Genomic DNA, 19,654 nt, shown 5'->3' on the forward strand with positions numbered 1-19,654 from the left:
AGCAGGCTAGACTCCCTTTTGTATGATTACGCTAGGACGAAGTTGAGATGTCTACGGAAGACAAGCGCCTTCGATTTCACTTTTCCAATACTGATCTTCGACACTTGAGACGTACGGATAGCCCATTTCCCGTCATGACTACTTGGTCGGGTAACGACTCTTAGGGAGAGTCTAGGGAGAAGACTGCGCCTCAACATGGCCCAGAACTTGGAATATTATTGTAGATACACTGATACAAACAATAGACCCTCGCAGTCCCAGATGACAGGAACCCTGGCTGCCCCGCTGGGGTATAGATCTACGGTCTACCTACTATCAAGATCTTTCGAAACGAAGGTTGTTAGGCGGATACTAAGAAGCTAGACTCGAGCTGAAGAAGGGATAAGAATCGGGCGAGACGCGCGGAGGTCATTGACAGACAAGGGTATGAGACGATGCTGTAACAACTTGCAATGCTTATTTTGAGCCGCGCTGTATTCTACGTGGTATCGGTGCTGCTGCAATGCAACGCTGCGGGTGTAAACAGTCAAACAATCTTGGCATCGAAGAGCCGATCAGGGACGGCACTCCAGCTTTCCGTGTTCCAAGATGAATCTGGAGGAGGGACTAGGCCATGCTTTAAAATTTGGGATGAAGAAGATTTGAAGATTCGTCATCGAATTGAGGACGTAGGTATTCGGGTTATCGGATTTTAGAACGTCTATGCGAAAAAAAGGTGAGACGAGATGATCAAAAGTCCAGACCGCTATCTTCTTTAGTACATCTCCCCTGATTTTCGGGTAGTTCCTGTAGGTACATAGGTACATACAATATGGAAAATGTTCAGCCACATAGCACGAGCCACAAATCATGAGCCACAAGTCGCATTGAAGCCCCCCCAAAGTCCAATTTTGTTCATTTTAATCTCAAAACGACAAGAATTTGGCAGTCAGCCAAGAGCCATGTTCAAGCTCTTAGGTGTCGGACCAAAAGTTTCAACATCTCTAATATCCTCATTGTCGAAATCGCCAAGTTGGCGCTGGGAGGCTATTTCAAGTCTTACCTACCGAAAGAGGAGCGCGCCTTGCGGTCTGAACTTCCACACCATGTCGGTTGTTGACCTGGGTCGTCTGCAAGATCTACGACATACCAGACATTCGATAACACTTTCTAATGGCAAGCGCCTTGTTCTCTTCCGTCTGCCGAGAATTGATCGGCCGGACGTAACGCTACCAGCTGTGGAAAGTCCAGATTCATGGAATTACTATGCAATGGAGGCAGAGTGTCCTCACGCCGGTGGGCCAATGGCAGATGCCCACATAGACATCGAAGACTCGTCCTACATTGCCTCTTGCCCATGGCATGCGTATGACTTCAACGTAGAGACTGGTGAGTCTAGTTATGGCATCAAAGCCTGTACGTTTCCGGTCACTGTTCAAGATGAAAGAGTGAGCATACAAGTTGCAGGAACCGCAAATTTACAACTTGACAAGATCGAACCCGTCAGCGAGAAAGTAAAATTCAAGCATGGCCCCAGAACTGATCCTTCAGGACCTGCAACGTATCTTGGTGAGGATGCGAGCTTGTGCGATTGGTGCAACCATATTCTAAATACTTCCAATCCCGAGCACAAGATCGAACTTACAACACATCTCTTCTCTTTATTTGCAACACGTGAACAGTCTTCTTCGCTCATGGAGATCGGGGCTGGTACCGTGATTCCTCCCCAAGAGCCGCCAAGGCAAAATCTGACCCAACTGAAACCGGGGCAGATGCCCAGGGCTGGCAAGGGAGGGAACCTTAAAAACAGGATCATGATGCTCCACGCTCTGGCAAACATTGAGCAGTGGGCCATCGATCTCGCTATCGATATCATGGTCCGGTTCGCTTCGTTTCAAACAGCAATACGGGATGAGAACGACCGCCCACGTCCACTACCACGAACGTTTTTCTACGACTGGCTTAAGGTCGCGAATGATGAGGCAAAGCATTTCTCTTTACTACGGGCAAGGCTAGAAGAGATGGGGAGCCATTTCGGTGCTCTGCCAGTTCACCACGGTTTATGGGAATCAGCCGTAAGAACATCGCACGACCTGCGCGCAAGGATAAGCGTCATCGCACTTGTCCACGAAGCTCGCGGCCTCGATGTCAACCCTAAGACGATCGAAAAGTTCCAAAATGCCAAAGATAGCGAAAGCGTCGACGCATTAAACATTATTCACAACGACGAGATTACGCATGTCACTACGGGGCATAGGTGGCTTACTTGGATTTGCCAACAAGAAGGCACTGATCCGGTTCAAGTCTTCCGAAGCAATGTGCAGCAACACTTTAGAGGCGCTGTGAGGGGACCGTTCAACGCCGAGGCCCGACAACAAGCTGGCATGGATAAGAGCTACTACGAAGACCTCCAGGGGCTGCCGTGGAAAGGTGATATCATCGCCGGTGGTTGAACTATCCATACCCTCACATTTTAAGTTATCCTCATCTAGACTAAATCTGCTGGATAATGCCACTAGTAACGCTAAATTGGGGGCTACGGGTACCACGTGAGCGACTTATTCGTGCTCTTGGACGTCCTTTTTTCAAGTCGCAAAAGTTGCCATTGGCTACTGTCATATTCAAGTTGCACTATGGTCACTAGTATGAGATTTAGCATACTTTATTCAGAGTTGAGCTACTATAGTTTCTGATATCTATCTAAACGAAGCTAGACTAGGCAACTACCTAACCTAAAGTAACCTTGGGTTAGTGGCGAGCTGGGAAAAGGGTCGAGTTAAATTCGAATAGGAATAACTATTCGTTATGGATGTTAAAATTAGCCGAGTGGAGTAATAAGAGGTTATGAAAGAATTGTGCACCGTACAATACCTAATACTTTGGTATATGCACATGCACATAATGTCAGATCGTGGCGTCTTCGAAATGCCCGCCCAACCTAAGGAAAGCGGGGTGTTGGTTAATTCGAGATGGTCGATTCCCTATCGCAACCCAACTGCAACCACTAATTCTTTAGGTTAGTTACTGGTCCACCTGCCCGCTTGCCCGCTTCCCATTCTCTCCTCTAACAACTCTCGCGAGCTCTTTTGACTCCATTCTCGGTTCTCTTAATTCCTCAAAGCATTTCCTGACTTCCTTCCTACGACATCCCTCGAAAAAGATAACGATTAGCAAGCAAAAACCAACCATGGCTACAGTCCCGCACTGTCTCTACTGCTTCGAGACGCTTGCTGCGTACCTTGAGGGCCGCAAGTCCATGAGCCTTAACGAGGTCGTGAACGCGTGGGTTGAGTACAGCAACGATACGGGAGCCGACGTCGAAGATGCAAGCAAACACGAAAGCCGCATTCCCGCTCTTAGACGAGTTGTCGATTCTGAGTTCTCCGAAACAAGCAGCTCATCTTCGCCTTCTTCAGGCTCGACTATGTCCCTTGCAACCGACACAACCGCAACCTCTGTAGATTCACTCCGAGAGACCATTATTACCGAATCCCCGCTATTCGTCACCTGGAACACCGTGTCCTCTCGTACGGGAAATACTTCCCTACGAGGCTGCATCGGGACGTTTGAAGCGCAAGAGCTTGACGAAGGGTTATCATCCTACGCCATCACCTCGGCCATCAACGACATGCGTTTTGACCCCATCAGCAAGCGAGAATTGTCATCTCTCGAGGTTGCCGTTACGCTGCTAACCGATTTCGAGGACTGCGATGACACGATGGACTGGGAAATCGGCACTCACGGACTGCGCATAAGCTTCTCGGAACGAGGCCGCCGTTACGGCGCAACTTACCTGCCGGATGTTGCCGCCGAGCAAGGGTGGACTAAAGAGGAGACTCTAGTTAGCCTGATGCGCAAGGCTGGCTGGGCAGGTCGCAAGGAAAAGTGGCAGACTGTTGACCTTAAGGTTGTGCGATACCAGGGCAAGAAGAAGTCCCTACTATACTCCGAGTACAAGCGCTGGCGCGACTGGGTCAGCCAGAAGAGCGAAGACGACGACGATGAAGATGAGGCATAGACAGGTAGACATTATGCTGCAGATACTATCACGGGCGTGCTCTCGATGGAGAGTGCAAATGCATATTTGGTGGACGGCGTTGGCGCATGATGGGTGAAAGGGAGTCTAGAGTTTGGCATCTAGAACGGCAGCAGCGGAAGCGGCAGCATCCTAGGTGGGTGATTTGATGATACAGGTAAATTTTGGTCTTTTTCGGTGCGTTTTCCGTTGTGCATGCCATGTCTGCCTAGTCGTTGAATTTTACCTAGTTAGGTAGGTATTCTACGACTTATCACAAGATTGACATTATTTATCCGCCCCTTCAGCCAGGGTGAGGTATATTTTTGATTAGAAGTATAGTTCCCAACATCGTATCTGTCGCGCAGCTCCGTTGACCTGGACACAATTTCGCAATTCAGCTGGGCTTCTCGATAGATGAAGGGACATAATTCTCGATGTTTGAGATCTCATGCCAACAACGATCCAGGGGATAAGGGAGCCAAGCCATCCCCTGGCATGAAACCAATGGACCGCCCTTCTTCTAGAACTCATGGTTGCTATATCGACCTTTATGTCTTAAGGAATTCGTATTTCTGCCATGCGAAGTTACGGGATCGCATAAAAAAATGTCTCTAGGGAATGGCCCCTCCATTCTTCAGGTTAATTTACCACCAGTTAGTTAGCGGCGGCCGTCTCCTAGTTATCACATTCAAATTCCACGACTATTGGTTTAATATACTTCATGATGGGTTTCTTCATGGGTTTTAATACTGCTATTCCTCCCTATTCTGTGCACTTGTTTGCAATCACGGTGTTGCGAAGCTAACTGGTTGACTACTCCTGAGATAGCATGTCGTTTTCTCACCCTCTTTTTTTCATAGCTGCTTCTACGCTAATCGGTGTAGGACGGGCAGTCACTTTCAAGTTATTTAACGGAACGCATGGTGGGCCTGTAAATGCGACGAGCCTCCCGAAGAGTACTCATGAGGTCCTTTCATTACCCCTGAGGAAGATCGAACATAAGGGTGTCGGGACGCCCAGTCTAGCAAGGCGATATTTCGGATCGGATGTCTTAGGCCTCTACGGCGCAGCATATTTTGCTGAGTGTATGAATACCCGTCTTGCCCTCGTTCGCGTCGTTATCAGAAAAGCTATAGGATGGATTTCTGACAGGCAAATAGTAACAATTGGCACCAGCGACAACCCGCAGACCGTCAATGTGCTACTGGATACGGGCTCGTTCGAACTCTGGGTTAATCCGGACTGTAGCGCGACCAACGTGCGACAGTTTTGTGGTGAGCTCGGGCACTACGATCCTACGCTCTCATCTACGTCGAAGAATCTGAATCAGACCTTTAAGATCCAGTATGGGCTAGGTAGTGCGTCGGGCACCTATCACCAGGACGATGTATTTATTTCTGGTAAGTTGAAAGCCTGGATAGTCACTCAAGGATGTGGAGGAAAGGATGGTATACAATGATGGGCTTTCCGAATAGCTTTTGCTAATAATTGGAAACTTAGGCGCGAAACTCCCAGGTCAACAATTCGGAGTTTCAAATACGTCTAGCGATGTCTGGTTTGGCATCCTCGGCTTGGGTCATGGTAAGGGACACGGCGTTATCGACTATGAATCCATCGTCGACTCGCTAGCTACACAGGGCTTTACGGATAGCAAGTTATTCAGCTTGGACTTGGGTGGCCAACCTGGACCAACCGGTAAGTAGACCCCATTGACTCGTGATTGTGTAATACAATCTCTGTCAATGCCTTTTATAGGAATTATAACCGCTAACATTCAGGAAGCCGCCATTACAGGAGAAATGGTCTTCGGTGGCGTCGATACCAATAAGTACGCAGGAAACCTAGCGAAAGTCCCAACGGATTCTAACGACGCGTATGTTCCCCTATTGTTACCAAATCCATGCTTGTGTGTTTTGGATATCTATATAGCGTGAACTAGTATACTCACTTATTACCGATAATCTCTAGACACTACGTCGCAACGCTCAACTCAATCTCCCTCCAAGTCCCTGCTTCCGCCTCTGGCTCCGTCAACACCATCTCCCAAAGCATCAAAGCAATAAACGACTCTAACCTACCATTGCAAGTTATTGTAGACTCAGGGACTACCCTCTCTCTGCTACCCGAGTCCATGGTCTCAGCTATAGCCGCCGGGTTCCCTGGAGCGGAGCCAGATGGAAACGGCGGGTATAAGGTGCCGTGCGAGCTACGAAATACTACGGAGGGCCGTGTAGACTTTGAGCTCCGTGGGGATGGTAACGATAAAGTTAAGATCAGTGTCAGCTACAACGACTTTATCTGGTACGGCGGCAACGAATGCTTCCTGGGTGTAAGGTATACCAGCGATGTGGGTGTGTGGATCTTGGGAGATACATTTTTAAGGGGAGCATACGGTAAGTTTGCCCCCTTTTATGTTTCACGAGACAATCAAGCAAACGGGTAGACTGGCTTGGAAGACATGATTTTGAAAAGCTAATTTATTTCAAAGTAACGTTCGACCAGAGCAATAACGCGTTATATATGGCCAATTACGTCTCGTGTGGCCAAGGCTCGAACCTGGTCCCTGTTCCAGCGGGCCCCGATGCAGCGGCTAATATCCCCGGATCCTGCGAGACGGCAGAGCCGGCACAGAAGGTCCCGTCGCCTGCTGCTACCTTAGCCAGTTACGATCCGGAGTGCGACTGTACTGTATTTTCTTTTTCAACCGCGTTCTCCACTGCGTTCATGACAAGTACTGCGACTGCTACTACGGCTACTATCAAGAAGCACGCGAGCCCGGTCCCAATGCCCAGTTCACCCGCCCCTGAAGACGACGACTGCGACGAGGACCAGAACCAGGACCAGCCGCAGGAGAAGCACGTTGAGATAATTACGGCTACAGAGACATTTACGAGCACGCTAGTTCGACATGTCGTATACACGGCTGGCCGCCGGGTTGCTACTAGCCACGTAACGGTCGTAACAACATTCTGCCCAGGCGACATACTTTTTCCCGCATCTACAACCCCTATCCCGGGCGCGACACATTCCCAGACTCAAGGCCGCGTCCAGCATACTACTACGCGTCCCATCCTAAGCACAAGCATATCGCCCCCTATCGAACAAGTCACGATAGCGGAGATAACCCACGCGGTCAAGACAGCTCCGGAGACCTTTATCACCACAAGAAATACGACGACGACGCAGGTAGCAACCGAACTCGAGTCTGTTCGCGCAAACACATATTCTTCCCCCCCTCCCCACTGGACCCCTCCTACTTTCACCGAATCCATCCTTTCCACTTTCCCCTTCTCACCCCCCACATTCTCCTCTTACTCTTCCCCCCTACCCCCACCACCACCACCACCTTCACCACATCAACAGCAAAGCGCCGTTCCTAACGCAGGTTTCGGCGCCACGGGCTGGGGGTTTAACAACACCTCTATCACGACCGCTAGCACCAACACCAACACCGGCAACCTTGACTACAACGCAGCAGCAGGCGTAGCCACCGTCGGCGGAGCCGCAAGCCAGGCCATCGGTGCCGGTGCTGGTGCTGGCGCCGTGGTGGCGCCCGCGGTCCCGACGACGACGAAGACGACACAGGTCTGGCACTCGCCTATGCCGAGCGGTATGGCTATGAGTACATCCGAGGCGGTGAAGAAGACGTTAGGCGAGGTAGCAATCGGGTTGTGGACCGTGATGATGGTGATGGTGATAGGGCAAGCTGTGGGGTATATGAGTCTGGCTTAGTTTTCCTCTTCTCTTCTCTTCTCTTTGCTTCTTGCTTGTCTTTTGATACCGTTGAATGATTGAACGAAATAAATGTACGAAGTGAGAAGTGTACGACCGAATAATAGGAAGAGGGAAATGGGGGAGAGACCTGTGGGATGGATATAAACTGGGACAGACAGATTGATGAGTTTGCTTCGATATTGGGATAGGTAGTGGGATATACCTCGGTTTTTGTTTTTTGTTTTGCGAAGGAAAAAAAGGTAAGACAAGGCCACCTTCATGAAGCTCGAAAGGCTAGGAAGGAAGAGAACTGGATTTTGATAGATTATAGATAATAGATAGCTTAATCAAAACAAATTAAAATAGTCACTGCCTGAAGCTCTGCTCTACTCAATGATACTTGTAAGACGTGAATATACAAATATAAGCGGCGATATAGGATTAAACTGCCCTCTATGTAGGTAGTATTCAGGTATCCACATAACAGATCATTGAGAAGCAGATACGTGGGATATATAGAACAGCAAGTCAATATTATTATGCCACACGAAGTGCCTATGTTTCTTTTTGCAATCCGTCCCATCCACCGAATATGCAGCCCGAGCCCAAGCCCAAGAGGGAGGAACCCAACAATCGCGAGACTTCCGAGATGAAAACTAGAGATAAAAGAAAATGAAGACGCCCATGTACAATCACACCTCTCGCTTGCCACCATGTGAACGCCTATGTAGCCCCGCGATACAAATGTTGTCTCGGAGGGAAAAACTCCGTTTGGCTCTTTCTTTCCCCAGCCAATACCTACACTGTCTAAGCCAAATGTCAAAATAGCAACCCGACTTGAATAACAAGAGCTCGGTGTTAGTAATTCATCCGCGCCGAAACAAAACAGTTTCATGAACTCGTTAGGTATCCCAACCGTACTTCTACAGTACTAACTTCCTTCAACCCGGATTAACAATGCTTTTTTCGCTCGCTCGCTCGCTTGGTACTTTGTGTTGAAAGCTCAAAAAACAGCACCTTAGCCGTATGCCCCCTTTTAACTCCACTTGCCGTATGCGGGAATCGACCAACTGGTCTAAGCAATAAGAGGGCAGAACTCGCCCTACCAACACCGTAAGCTTCTCCAGAATCGATCCCTCCTACTTCCAAAGCCCACTCTCTGGCCGTCGCCGAGTCGTGGGCCCCTCGTCAAACCTGAGCGCCCAGTTTTTTCATTATCCATGTCGCGATCATCGCTGTCGCCGAGCGGTGTCAGAGGCTTTGTGACGCCACGGCGGTCCATCTCGGTATTATCAAGGACACCCATTTCGGCAAGGCGACGGCTTTCAACGACTCGGCGGACGATAAGGGCGAATGTCTCTTCGATGTTGACCTCGAGCCGAGCACTCGTCTCCATGAAACCGCAACCACGTTTCCGCGCCCATTCGAGTCCCTGAGCTGCTGGCACCTGCCGCGACTCTTGCAAATCACATTTGTTACCGGCTACAATCTTAACCGGTGGTATCGTCCTCGCACCACTACCGGCTCCTCCCAGCCCTATACTACCTCTTCTCGCGCTTCCGCCCGCTCCCAGGCCGGCCCGCCGTGCCCGTGCTGCGTTATCAAGGCGCGTTTCTGCCTCCATGTCTATGAGGTCGTTGAAATAGTTTAAGGCATCGAGACTGTCGAGCGATGTGATGTCGTAAACAAGAAGAAAGGCGTCGGCACTTAAATTGGACGACGCCCACATACCCCGATATTCCTCTTGTCCCGCCGTGTCGGTCAGCGATAGGTGGTAGGTAGTGCCATCAATACGTCGGGTGATGCTGTAGCTATCTTCGATGGTCGGGTCGTACTCGGACGTCCATTGGGATCGAACTAGTCGAAGCGTTATGGACGACTTACCGCAACCTCCGTCACCGCATATCGTGATCGATATGGGCACCGGTGGTTGCGAGATAGGTGATTGTGGTTGATTTTGTTGTTGATTATGATGCATTTCTGCGCCTGTTTCTTGCTCTTCCTGTCTCACTCTGTCAATTGTCGTTCTTTCTCTATTGTTGGGGTTTTTTTCTTTTACGTGGATAGTTGTGTATAGCTAGTAGGTAGGTAGTTAGGTTAAAGTAGACTGATCGTCACGACGAGCGAATGGGCGAGTACCTATGTAGGAGAATATAGGGTTTGTTATCGGAGGATTACTCCTCTGCTAAGAGCGGTAAGGACTGTAAGGTTCGTAAAAAAGCAATGGCGGTCTGCGTGATGGAGGTACTGTAGTAAAAGATGAAATCACGGCTTATTTTTTTTGTTCTTCCCCCTTCGTCTTCTACCGCTGCCGCAGGGGAACTGCAAGCTGCAAGTTGCAAGCTGCAAGCTGCAGGGTACAACAGGCTCTACTTGGCGTTGCTCCACTAACACACAACGGGTGTTCCCCGTTTGGGTCTACCCGTTGTTTAAATTGTCCTATAAGATAGGATTTATAGCTGTTTCTCAGGAACTGAGCCAGTCCACCGGGTGTTTAGGTAAGCAATGAAGCACTGAAGGGATATTAAGTTACGGTTCTTTATAAACAAAGTTTTCGACGGTAGATGCCAGGCTAAGTAGTTTTGAATATGATCGTTAATATGATAGAGAACTGGAAAGAGTAGCTCCTGTATATGTCAAAGCGAAGTGAATCAGGTTTGAGTTAAGTTGGGCTAATGAGTGTATGCAGGTAGGGTAAATAAACGTGAGGGAGGATGTGAATCGGAATTGTATTATGTAGGATGTGATGCGTGATGCGTGATACGCTGCGATGCGATTGGAATCGTCGAAACGTGTGCTCGGACGCGAAACCCAACCGAATCAGCTTATAAAAAAAAGAAAATATCTAGGTAGGTTAGGTTGTATGCAAAGCAAAAGTGTAGAACCAGAGGTAGAATTGGTAGTACATAGAATTAAATTCGTAGCGAGTATCCCAAAAGAGGAGGTGGGAAAGAAGATGAAGATGAAGATGAATGTACGTAAGTCGAGAGTCAAGAGACGAAGGGGAAAAAGAAGCACAAAACTAAGTTGAAGCTAAGCAAAAAGAGAGAGTCGACAGCGGTGATACTGATACGGATTACACTGATACACTGATACCACCCGGATGGCTGGGGCAGGCACAACCTGTTGCAACAGCTGCAGGTGGTTTTGTTATCCCGGCTTGTATGTACCTTAGGTAGGTACATGTAGTTAGGCATGTGCACTAATTGATCCTGGTTTAGTGTGGGCACGTACTATGATATAGTACCTGAGTACCTCATAAAATGGGAAACCATCATGGTGGTAACAGCGGTGATAGTGGGGGTTATCCTCCTTAGTGGGGTAATAAAAGGGGTCTTAGGGTCTTTAAGGGTTTAGTGGCATCAGTGGTATCAGTAGCATTAGTGGCACAGCCTGACATGACGGAAATACCGTTCAATTCGCTAATTTCACCCGTGTTGCCCTCCTTCTTTCAGTATCGCTTCTACGCTCGAGCCTCGGGTTTTGCTGATCATCGATATATAACACCCTACATATAATCCCCGAAAGACTAGGAACAACAGTCTTCCCGCGAAAGCTGGGAAAACGGAACAAAAAAAAGATCGGACAACTGATCGACAAAAACACAACCTCGGGTCTCGGCTCACCAAGAAAGATACATAATGAATCGAATTTTTAGGATCGATATCAAGGATCAATGTTAACTTTAGAAGATCTAACTAACAAATCTATAAAGTCTGGGAATCTATATCTTCTCTGAGATGCGAGTGGGTTAGGTAGGTAGTTTAAAGCCGGCTGATGGAGATCAGAAAGAAACATGGAGATGTGGAGAGAGAAAGGCAATGTAGCATTCGCTTCTAATAAAATTATCTAGGTACCTTTGCAAGACTACCTACCTAGACTCAAGGTTGTGAAGACTGTGATAGAAAGATTTGGAGACTTGTCAGTTGTCACAAGTTAACCTCGGGCATCAACCAGCTCGAAGGTATCGAAAGGTTCTACGGATCCGTACATGGGTAACTATCACATACATTCAACTTCACTCGCGATTAACAACCTCAACCTGACGTATGTTTAGGATCGAAACATCAAGTACATAAAATGCATCAATCAGATGATTGTTCCGATGTCTTGGGAAAAGAAAAATTTATTTCTTCCCCTCCCGGCATATTGGATCATAATCCGCATAAGGTTGTAAGTCAGCATGTATGTACGCATGCGCGAATGATTCGAAAACAGCCACGCCTGGTGATCCAATTCGTCATGTTCGTCATATAAAATAAGCGTGCAGCCATTCGGGTTCGGGTATCACTTACATACTACGCACGGGACAGGCCGTCGAATAAAAAGGAAAATAATATATTCCTCACATACCTAGGATGTTTGTGTTGGAGGAGCCTCTTCCTTGCTCGTCGAACGTCATGTCTAGAGCCGCCGAGGTTTGTGATGATGGGTCCCTATCAGCTTTGATAGGTACGGCTTCTTTTACCGCCCGCCCTCCCCGCTGATCCTAGTCGTCCTAGTCGTCCTAGCCCTGGGGGGTCACACGCTATAATATGCAGGTCAAGACGCAGAGTGCTACAGTAGTGCCCTTTCGTGGGATCCCAAAACCAATTGGGGATAATGATTCGAGATATAGGGCGCCACCGTTGATAGGCTATAACAATCACTGGTGAAAGAAGCAATCACTGGCGAAAGACTTCTACTACCTAAATCAGAGTCAGGTTTGCAGGTAGACTATACCCAACGATGATTGAACCACATACTCTCGTATCAACTAATATTTTAATTATAAATAAGACTTATCATTAACCTGGGTGGACGGCCTGCAGCATGTATTCCCCCGGCCAGACTGACCGCCCCAAAACTAAAGTGGCTTCACGATGCAGCAACCTAAGCCTAGCCGGCTGCATTGGACGGTCTTCTCAAACGTGTTAACCCGCAGATGGCCTGTTTCTATCCGGACACAGCTCCCCCTCAACTTTCTTGCAAGCCTAAAAAAGCAAATGCCACGAGTCGGATCATGCTCCTGCAACTCAAGTCTTGCAGAACCCGCCACGATGGTTACGGTGACGAAACGTGGAAGGGTTGACCTCCATGTTGGGTCGTGGCGCAGTTGTGTAGGTATTACGTATTCCGTATGTATTCACAGACAGACAGAGTATGTAGTCACCAAGTCGCCAAGCACCGCTACCGAAGGACGACAGGATAAGTCGGAGAATTTCTGGCGGATCACCACGGCACTGAATGACAACAAGCTCGGCAACACTTTCGATAGAAATAATATCTGCCATTTTACCGAGCAAGCTATCCACATTTTGCGGACACCATGAGCAAAACTAACCGTATTTCTATGAAAAGAGCCTAGTCTAGGAGCTATTGAGTGTTAAATGAGGATAGAAATCTATTACCGCCCACGTGTCTTCAGGGATTAGACCTTTAGAGCGGCCATAGCGTCTTCAGAATCCAAGGTTCCAGAGCAAGCCCGAACTCTCGTCACCAATCATTAATTCGAGTCGTCTCTTACACCCCGCCATATCCAGTATCCAGCTATGTATGGGAATGCCATTTGAAGATTGCGGTGTAAGAAGAAGTACTATGTTGGTTATTGAGATCCAACAGAGATTACTACAGTAAAATCTCGTCATAACGAATTAAAGAAAGCACGGGACCGGATTCACTAAGGCGAGGATTCGCTATGGAGCAGGTTCGCTATGGCCAGGTTTTACTGTATTGTCTACTAAACATGAGAAAAGTGACTGGTTACTGCATACAACGCCAGCAATAAAATAAATGTTTCAGTTACTCAGGCCCCTTCTTCAAACATGAAATCATAAGATGTATGTAACAAAACACGAAAGCATCCCGGATATCGACTCATCCATGCAGATTACCGGCATATCTTATACACTAGAAAAGAAAAACCTAATACGCTACAAGCAGAACAAGATAGGTTTGAAACGGTCTCTAGATCCAGTCACATGCTATACTTGCTTCTTTAGGTAGGTGGTCATTGCTCGATGCTGGCGCTGGCATCATTTGCGGAGGTTGCGTCGCATCGGCAGGCAATTGAGGCGGACACACAACAAGTCCAGTGGTATCGGGACGATGAAGCATAGATACCCACGAAAGTTCAGACAAATGGCATCTATTACCGATTGGCCCCAGTGCGTGATGTGCCAAGGCAACCTAATCTCATATCTCCTTTTTGACAACTCAGCGGCCCCTGCGCCACCCCGTTTCTCACTACATACCTAGGTAGATGAGGCGATCGTGCATCGACGGGTTGCAGTGGCGTCGGCCGAGCACACGGGACATAGTACTTGGATCGGCCCTATTGCCGGACTCGATAGAGTTCAGGTAACTGGTATTTTTTTTGTCAAAATTACGGCGTGATAGCAGCAAACGAGACATCAATTTGATATTTCATATAATATGTGTTCGGGTATGTAGAGCAGAGGTGTAGGAGTAAGGTCCCGTGCCCAGACGCGCACGGTTGGTGTAAGGGGTGGGAGTTTACGTGCCCATAGTCTACAGCCATTCAACTATAGTATTAAGTATTAATATATTTTAGTTTAATCGAGACCTTGCCGCTGTTACTATTCATCAGTTTGAGTGCAATATGTGACGAGTCAGTTAGACTACCGGAACATGTCGCCAAATGCCATCTAAGAATTCTCTAGGACAAGACAAACATATGGGCGTATGACGTACTGTAAGTCTTAGCCATACTCCTCGGGGTAGTGGTGTGTCAAGTCTGCTTATTTTCACCTAGTAAGTGTAGGTTGGAGATTTATCGTTGGGTAGGCATAAGTTCGGAACCAGTTATATTCTTTATTCTTTAACCCAACCTACTAAGGTCTAAGGCCAATAGGAGATCTGACTTCTTTCACCGGCAGATATTCCAACACCCCCTTATCCTGTTAACATCGTCGGCCTGTCTATTTCACAGCCCATACGCAACGGAAAGAGGGGTCGTGATAGTCATATCGTACAACCGTAATACCTGATATCATGGTCAACGCTCCTAAGGAAACTAAAAAGGGGCGTTAGTCCTAATTATTGACTGTAATATCTCCCCATCAGACCTAACCGGCAAGTCAAAGGTACTGAAAACTAGCTCTACCGCTCAAAGTCGAGCGATAGGCACCGATGCTCTTATTCGAAACCAATGAGTCGGTTTGGGTCCATAATGTTCTTAGTGGCCCTCTGCACGTTCTCAAACCTGGTGTATCCGCAGCTTTCGCTTTCGAGATGATTCATAAGAGCAGCTAGTGAGACGAACTCACGGCCACAGAAGAATCGGTTGGGGCAATGATACAGATTTTGCTGGTCTACAATATCGGCAAGGTGTTAGTGAGGATCGCAAAATCTATGGACTAACTTGAGGCAGATTAGTATGGGAAGTACTTACGTGTAGGCGAGCTGAGGTGTTGGTTCAGGGAACTAAGTGAGCCGAATTGGCGATGGCAGAAGTAGCATTCGAAGGCGTGTCCATTCCACGATTTGCACGTGGCCTCGTACTTGGTAGAACCTTTCCAGCCGACTAGCTTCTTGGAGATAAGGCCGCCTGGATCTTTGGCTCTGACGAGCTTATATACTTCATCTCGATTCAGGTCTGGAGCTCTCGGACAGGCTCCTTCCTCTAGGTGATGCGCGAGGCCGGTGGCGGATGAGTATGCCTTTTTGCAAAAAGGACAGTTGATGTTTAGGCCGCGATGGGCGCGCGAGTTAAGATGCTGCCGCGTGTTTTTCATTAGTTCATCGATATTAAATAGTACACGAGCGTATCCTAGGTTAAAAATAGGTCCGGATAATGGATTGTCCAACTCACCATCTTGATATTGTTGTAATTGCTAAAATACCGGTCACAATCATTGCAGTAGAAGTGCTCTTCTATCTCGTGCTCCCGCAATTCTTCTTCAGACGTCAATATGTCATCGCAGATGCTACATTCGTAGAACCAGTGATTCTTTGCGTTCATGTGATTGACGACGGCGCTGCGGGAACCGAAGAAACGCTCGCACTTATCACATTCATGATCTGGAACCCGATGATCCAGTGCTTCCATATGTTGCTGTCGGCCTCGCAAAGTGGTAAATTCCTTCCAGCATGTTCCGCATGTCCACGCCATCTTGTTGCTTTGTAGCTGGCATCAGCTATGATCTCAGTGGATATGAACGGACCTCTGCAAGTGTGGGATTAAGGTTGTCAGAGGAGATAATTAGTCCATAGAAATAATATTTTAAAAGTCGTAATGGACACCTGATGGACACCTGAAAACATCTAGAAGGTTAAGGCGGGGGCTGTCATTAGTACGGGGTAACTCGATAGCTGTCTGAGGCATCAAAGACTTTCAAGCTAAGGTAAGGGGTTGTCAGGTACCTGATTAAATTTTTTTTAATAAAAATCAGCTTACTCGGAATTAGATTAAAATAATCCGAATTAAGTATGTTGAGGATAAAATCGGAAAGAAAGCACGTTTGTAGAGAGCTTGTTTGCAGTTGGTTGCTAAGGTAAGGGGAGAAGCAAGGCGTTTGCGACGTTGCCGCATCTACATACTTGGTTACAACGCACACCCCGTTGTTACACCTTCAACATTTAATTTGTCGTATTTCTGCAGATATTATTAGACTCATCTTTAGTTGTAGCTCATAGATACTTTATAATAATGGCGAAGACCAAAGCCAAAGACTTACCCAGCTTTAAATTCTGAATAGTTGACTAACCTATGTTTATCCGTTCAAATATCTGTTATTAACCATGACAATGCACCAGCTGATACTTCTTAATGAGTTAAATTTTGTACGTACTCTCTGTGTGATCATATTTCCCTTCCTTTTGATTTGTTATATTAATCGTTCTTTAGTTGTAGACTTTGACTAAGACTAAGGACAATGATGTAGCGTGAGTTATGGCAACCAAATATCGGAAATTTTAAAGAGATCAAAGAAGCATCAGTATAAAAGCCTAAAAGTAGATGCTATCACAAGGCTGAAACTAAAAGGTATTATATTGAAGAGGATGTTCTAGCTTTTACATCAGACCATAGCTTGCTGCAAGGCTTGTTTATGTACACAAAGAAATGAAGTTCTCGACTCATGTTATCTGGCAGACCATCAGATAACATCGTGACTTTTGTGCAACCGTGACGGATATGTTAATAGATTTAAGGAGACCCACCTCACATTGTTACAACCAACTCTACAGGGAGATGCCATTTCTTTACATCTCCCTTAAAAATAAGATCTTATCGACTTTGCAGGAAATTGAGAAAGAAAAAGAAAAATCGCATGTGCCATATGTGTGAATATTTCGTAATGTACCTAACATATACAAATGTATCCTCATTTTGTTAAACCGTAATGGGTTTATAAAACAAAATTTCAAACACTGAGCACTGACCACATGGGTGGTATAGTATAGTGGATAGTACAACACGTTGTGGATGTGCAAATATACTGATACCGTGTAGACCTGGGTTCGATTCCCAGTACCGCCAATTTTTTGTCATTTATTTTTTCTTAGACACAAGTAATGCCATGTTATTTGAGGGCGTATTGAAGGGTGTAATGGAGATATATGCATCACCCATGTGAAGACTCGAACAGGGGTCAAAATCTGCCCCGTAAAACTTAATCTCGCTACCAGCTATTTTCATCCAGATCTGATTGAGCAAATGACTTGAGTGGTTGGGGTTTTGTTTCTGGTTTGATCTCAAGTATAGACAACTTTGTCAAGACGTCACCTGGATGGTTTATCGTCTAAGTTTACTAACATAAAATCTGAGTCTTTCGTAATTGAGTGATGGTCATATCCCTCTGATGAAAGAGAAGTTGATTCAAAGGGGCCAAAACAAACTTATCGAATTAATTATGCCTACCAATATGTCCTGATATTGTTCGGCTAACTCGATTATAATCTATCTTCAACCACCCGCTCCGGATAGTCCTTATGCCATCCTGATGATTCGCCGCTCTCTTCGACGCTTCGATCGACTGTTATAACGGTCGTCTTAGTAATTCCGTCAGGCTTCTGCGTCAAGATGCTCTCCTCGCTTATATTGTCTGCTAGGCTATTCGGAACGACTACGCGTCTGGCATCTATCTCTGTCCTTGTCTGGGAGTGTAAATATTTAGATCCCTTAGTGCCTGTATCGTGAGGATAATCGTGGAGATTGTATGCGTCTTTCTTGCGAGACGATCCGTAGCGAAGAGTGCTGTCGAAGATGGATTTGAACATCGGCTTTATACATGGTAGGCACGCGGCGATGATTCCTGTGTTTGTTTCGACCCTGCGATAGAACAGGTGTTAGAACTTCACCTTGTGAGAACAAGGGTTTTCAAATGCTTACGCGATCCATATAGTTAAGTTAGCCGAGTCCCACAAGAAATCGCCAGTTTTCCCATAGTTTGAAATGAAGGCAGCTTTAACAATAGCGGCGGCGCATGCGCTGTAAAGAAATTAGATTAGTGACTCGAAAGCAATGGTAAAAAGGGGTTTTACAAGACACCGAGACCAAGGACACATATAAGCGAAGCCTTAGTACGGGCATTAATCTTGACATTCCAAAGCATCGGGATGGGCAAGAGCGCAAAGAATATATCTGTTACGATATTGACGGCTTTATTCGATGGTTTGTATCAGCTCTAGCCTTATTGAAGAGGATAGGAGAGAGATTTGGAAACTGACTTGAATTGGCATAGCTCAGTCCTTGGAGAGTCGACTGTGACCAGCACGTCGTCTGAATACGAGCGTCCCAAAGCACTGCGAGGTTGTTGCATTGTAACATCAACGTCATAAAGCAAACGAACGTGTACGCCATGAGAAACGTCATGACGCCCTGTAGAATTCGCTTGTAGTAGATGGAAGGGCTGATGCGGACCAAAAAGATTCCCACTGACATCTTCACCATTGGAATGGCCCATAGGTATATTGGCTGCGAGGCAAAGTTTAACTTGAGGCCAAACCTGTTGACTTCGGGGTCGAGATATGCGGCGTGGCGACCTGCTCCGTAGTGAACTTGGGCGATAACGATTCCCATTCCAACGAGTGAGAGCAACTAAGAGCTAGTTAGCCTCCTGCCTCTAACAGCTTGAAGTCTTTTTTTGTACCATAGCTGCAAGCATAACATAGTCCTAATGTTAGTCAGTATAGAAATAGTGGCCTAGGGGATTAAGATTCAGTTGCATACATCTGTCCCAATACTATGAATCATTCGCAAGCGGACGTATATCCTTGCGCAAACGACGATCAGCGCAGCTAGAGTCGTCGATACCACGGCCCCAGCAATCTGGGGTCCTCGATTCTCATCGGGCTGATCCGCACCGGGTAGGGGGAGTATAGCGGCCGACATAATCGAAGTTAGGTATCGATTTCCCAGAAATATAGTCGGTCAAAATTCATAAAATTCAAGGCTGATCTACTTCTAGCTGCTGTTGAGTGTATATATATGACATTACTAATAGCTGTCCGCAGCTGTCCGCTTGAGCCTTTTTCTTCTTCTGTTCAGCTGAGTCTAGAGTCGCTAATGTGTCAACGTAATTCTGTTGTAGGAAGGAGCTCAAGGTTTTCTCGGACCTCTTGGCAGGACTTAAAACTAGCATGATGAATAGTCTGTAGGGATCTTTTTCACTTGGTGAGTATCGGGCAGTGCACAGCCGGGGGACTTCGGATTGGGCTATACTACATATGGCGCCGGCCCCTTGAATACTGGGGCAATAAAACGACGGCGTGGACGGAAAGGAGCTAATATAAGCGACGCGGCCATGCCAAGATGTCTACGCTGCATGCCATGCTTAAATAGTGACTAAAGGTTTACATAGTTTACTCACATAAACGATCGGGAACCCGGAACAGCCCTGTAGAATTGTAACATGTGCATTCTGCCATGTAACTTGTCTGGCCCCTAATTTTATCATGGCATGATATCCTACCTCTCGTCGAGGATAAAATGCTTTAATC

At 46.9% G+C, this 19,654-nt stretch overlaps 6 protein-coding genes and 1 non-coding gene across 7 annotated transcripts; 4 read left to right on the plus strand and 3 right to left on the minus strand.

Annotated features, from left to right (window-relative positions):
* Positions 1 to 922: 922 nt before the first annotated feature.
* Positions 923 to 2,474, plus strand: F5Y00DRAFT_237571 (Rieske [2Fe-2S] domain protein). The gene has a single exon (XM_048007833.1). The coding sequence runs from the start codon at positions 942 to 944 to the stop codon at positions 2,430 to 2,432; it is 1,491 nt and encodes a 496-aa protein (XP_047864698.1). The 5' UTR covers positions 923 to 941; the 3' UTR covers positions 2,433 to 2,474.
* A 516-nt stretch (positions 2,475 to 2,990) lies between these two features.
* F5Y00DRAFT_81400 (AMMECR1 domain-containing protein) lies at positions 2,991 to 4,161 on the plus strand. The gene is made up of 2 exons (XM_048014184.1): positions 2,991 to 2,995; positions 3,061 to 4,161. The coding sequence occupies exon 2, from the start codon at positions 3,167 to 3,169 to the stop codon at positions 3,995 to 3,997; it is 831 nt and encodes a 276-aa protein (XP_047864699.1). The 5' UTR covers positions 2,991 to 2,995; positions 3,061 to 3,166; the 3' UTR covers positions 3,998 to 4,161.
* Positions 4,162 to 4,677: 516 nt separating this feature from the next.
* On the plus strand, positions 4,678 to 7,892 carry F5Y00DRAFT_81395 (acid protease). The gene is made up of 6 exons (XM_048014183.1): positions 4,678 to 5,082; positions 5,158 to 5,397; positions 5,498 to 5,692; positions 5,780 to 5,870; positions 5,966 to 6,390; positions 6,486 to 7,892. Exons 1-6 carry the CDS (start codon positions 4,827 to 4,829, stop codon positions 7,727 to 7,729), a joined length of 2,451 nt encoding a protein of 816 aa, XP_047864700.1. The 5' UTR covers positions 4,678 to 4,826; the 3' UTR covers positions 7,730 to 7,892.
* Positions 7,893 to 8,200: 308 nt separating this feature from the next.
* Positions 8,201 to 9,931, minus strand: F5Y00DRAFT_237574 (ras-domain-containing protein). Its single transcript, XM_048007834.1, has 2 exons — positions 9,851 to 9,931; positions 8,201 to 9,788 (listed from the first exon to the last, which is right to left on the minus strand). Exon 2 carries the CDS (start codon positions 9,687 to 9,689, stop codon positions 8,814 to 8,816), a length of 876 nt encoding a protein of 291 aa, XP_047864701.1. The 5' UTR covers positions 9,690 to 9,788; positions 9,851 to 9,931; the 3' UTR covers positions 8,201 to 8,813.
* Positions 9,932 to 14,745: 4,814 nt separating this feature from the next.
* Positions 14,746 to 16,134, minus strand: F5Y00DRAFT_237587 (uncharacterized protein). Its single transcript, XM_048007835.1, has 4 exons — positions 16,110 to 16,134; positions 15,525 to 16,051; positions 15,105 to 15,429; positions 14,746 to 15,024 (listed from the first exon to the last, which is right to left on the minus strand). The coding sequence occupies exons 2-4, from the start codon at positions 15,822 to 15,824 to the stop codon at positions 14,849 to 14,851; spliced, it is 801 nt and encodes a 266-aa protein (XP_047864702.1). The 5' UTR covers positions 15,825 to 16,051; positions 16,110 to 16,134; the 3' UTR covers positions 14,746 to 14,848.
* A 967-nt stretch (positions 16,135 to 17,101) lies between these two features.
* On the plus strand, positions 17,102 to 17,192 carry F5Y00DRAFT_t90. Its single transcript has one exon. It is a non-coding gene; the product is annotated as a tRNA-His (tRNA).
* A 286-nt stretch (positions 17,193 to 17,478) lies between these two features.
* F5Y00DRAFT_237590 (uncharacterized protein) lies at positions 17,479 to 19,259 on the minus strand. The gene is made up of 6 exons (XM_048007836.1): positions 18,885 to 19,259; positions 18,805 to 18,828; positions 18,383 to 18,752; positions 18,197 to 18,314; positions 18,045 to 18,143; positions 17,479 to 17,984 (listed from the first exon to the last, which is right to left on the minus strand). Exons 1-6 carry the CDS (start codon positions 19,044 to 19,046, stop codon positions 17,606 to 17,608), a joined length of 1,152 nt encoding a protein of 383 aa, XP_047864703.1. The 5' UTR covers positions 19,047 to 19,259; the 3' UTR covers positions 17,479 to 17,605.
* Between the last annotated feature and the right edge of the window lie 395 nt (positions 19,260 to 19,654).

This window comes from Daldinia vernicosa, assembly GCF_022497035.1.
Source record: "Daldinia vernicosa strain CBS 139.73 unplaced genomic scaffold F5Y00scaffold_24, whole genome shotgun sequence".
Classification (NCBI taxonomy): Eukaryota; Fungi; Ascomycota; class Sordariomycetes; order Xylariales; family Hypoxylaceae; genus Daldinia; species Daldinia vernicosa.